The sequence below is a fragment of the Rhea americana genome, unplaced genomic scaffold (assembly GCF_003343005.1).
Source record: "Rhea americana isolate MKP2758 unplaced genomic scaffold, rheAme1 scaffold_38, whole genome shotgun sequence".
In the NCBI taxonomy this organism is placed as follows: Eukaryota; Metazoa; Chordata; class Aves; order Rheiformes; family Rheidae; genus Rhea; species Rhea americana.
Genome location: NW_028186512.1, coordinates 4,506,311 through 4,508,561, shown reverse-complemented (window position 1 = coordinate 4,508,561; position 2,251 = coordinate 4,506,311). Strand labels below are relative to the sequence as shown.

The 2,251-nt window shown below is 60.9% G+C and overlaps 1 protein-coding gene across 2 annotated transcripts in view; it reads right to left on the bottom strand.

Moving 5' to 3' along the window:
• Positions 1-2,164, bottom strand: part of MAML3 (mastermind like transcriptional coactivator 3) — a 241,318-nt gene extending 239,154 nt beyond the window's left edge. For both annotated transcript variants that reach the window (XM_085313224.1, XM_085313225.1), the window contains exon 1: positions 756-2,164. In XM_085313224.1, the coding sequence (XP_085169350.1) occupies positions 756-1,184 (429 nt within the window). In that variant the 5' untranslated portion in view covers positions 1,185-2,164. The remainder of the gene's footprint in view (positions 1-755) is intronic.
• Between the last annotated feature and the right edge of the window lie 87 nt (positions 2,165-2,251).

The following is a 2,251-nucleotide window of genomic DNA, read 5'->3' as shown; positions in this document are numbered from 1 at the left end:
GGTGGAGCCGCCGGCCGCCGGCCGCGACAAACGAGCCGAGCTGCCGCCGCCCCGCCAGGAGGACTCGCGGCCACGACCTGCTATAAATAAGGCTCGGCCGGCGAGCGGGTGCCGGCTCCCCCGCCTCCCGCACCGCCTCGCATTATGCATCATCGGTGCAGTCTGGGAGTGGGAAACTCCGCTTCCTACTTGCAGTTACGCTTCTAGCGGCTCAGCCTCCGCCCCCTTCCCTCCCCCTCCGCTCTGCCTTAAGCTCCTTAAAACCCAAGGAAACTTTAGGACGAGGCTCCGCTCTGGCGGCTGCCGCCCGCCGGGGCTGCAGCCCGGGGACAGCCCAGCCGCGCCGCCCCCTGCCTGCACCGCCAGCCTCCGCCTTGCTCCGCGGCGGGACGTAGAAAGGCAGCGAGCAGCCGCGCAYCCGCACGCCCCGCGCCCTGAAAGCCGTCTCAAAACACGCACGCACGAACGCACAACCCTGCTCTGGCTTTCGGCAGCCGACGGTCGCGCCTGGCACTGCCCTGCTCTCCTCCCCCAGGGCAATGCCTCCCGCTTTAAAGAGACCGGGGGAAAAGTTTGCCCGCCCCCCTCTCCTCCCGCCGCCGCAGCCCGTGAGAAGTTGCGGGCGCCGCCCGGCAGCCCCGCTCGCCTAGCCCTGCCGCCGCCGCCCCGGCCCCCGGAAAGCAACCTCCAGCTCACCCCCGCCCGAAACTCCGAGCGGACAGCGACACCCCCCTGTCCGTCCCGCATGCCCTCACCATGATCAGAGTGTGGTTCCTCTGCTCCACTGTGGCCGGCTCGGCATCTTGCTGCTGTTTGCTCTGATGCTGCTGTTTGCCGCCGCCAGTGCCGGTGCCGCTTTTCTTGGCCCTCTGCTCCAGAGTCCTCTGGTAGAGGCTCACCGTGTCCCTGCGCTCCAGCTCCAGCTGCTCCGCCTGCGCTTGCTGGTACCTGCTCTCGCAGCTGACATGGTGCCGCCGGCAGCCCTCGATGCGCTGCCTCAGCCGCTCCACCACGGTGCTGTGCTTGGGGACGCCGCCGCCGCTGCTGGCGGGAGCCGCCGCGGGAGCCGCGTGCGGGGCGCCGCTCGCCCCCAGGCCGGCCCCGCTGAGGCTGTTGCTCAGGGTGCTGCTGATGCAGATACTGCTGCCGTTCCCGGCGGCAGCGGGGGCTGCAAAATCCCCCATCCTCTTCCCCGTGCACACTATTTTGGAAGAACTTTTTACTCTACCCTTCACACACACACAGCCTCCTCCGGGGTCCTGATGGGATACTTTTTAGTGAACCGTGGGGGGGAGGGGGCACCAACATGTATCAGGGAAACAGCGATCCCAAGCAAATGTTTCTCTTTCCCCCTAGCCAATCCCCCTCGAGAATCTCCAAAACATTAAAAAGAGAACGAGAGAAACAGAGAGGGGGAGGGAAAATAAAGAGAGAAGGTGCTAAAAGGTTATCACCAGAAACACAACCAACAAACACAAAAAAGAAGCACAACAAACTGAGCAGCAGCAATTCGGGCAGCAAACTCCAGGAGAGATCAGACCAGTTCCTTTTCTCCCTTTTCTTTTTTATAATCCATCATTTCAAAATAAATTCCATGAGATTTCCGGAGATTTTGCCAAAAGCCTTCTCTCCCCATGTATAAAGAGAAACACACGCGTCCCTCCACATCCACACACGTATACATACACACACGCTCACACACACATCCAAGCACAGGAACACGCTGGGCACACTCAACACACTCACTCGCACTGCACAGCATCAAAAGACAGGCAAAGCTGCTTTCTTATTGTATTTTCCTTCTAGAAAAAAGTTTTGGTGTTTATGCCGCACCGTGTTCGCAAAGTACTTTGGCTGCTCAGTTGCATTTCAACAGGAACCTAAACAGCAAATCCTCGGGCTGGGGAAAGTAAACACATGAACAATCCGGGCCGAGACGAAGAAAAGTAGAAGCTCTGAAGTCTCTGCGAAACGCCGAGCTGGTACAGCCTAACGCTTTGCACTGCTTCGCTTGCTGCTGCTCCTCCTGCCACCATCACAATGATCAAATACTCTCCTCCTCCACCTCCTCCTCCTCCATGCCAGCGGAGTGATATCAGGACAGGAGCGCTCGGTAAACACCGCAGCAGCAGCAGCAGCAGCAGCAGCAACAGCAGCAGCAGCAGCTCCTCCAGGCCGAGAGGCAGACCCGGGGACAAGGTGCAAAACCCGGCGCGGACGCCGCCCAGCAGGAGCGGGCACGGCGATCCCC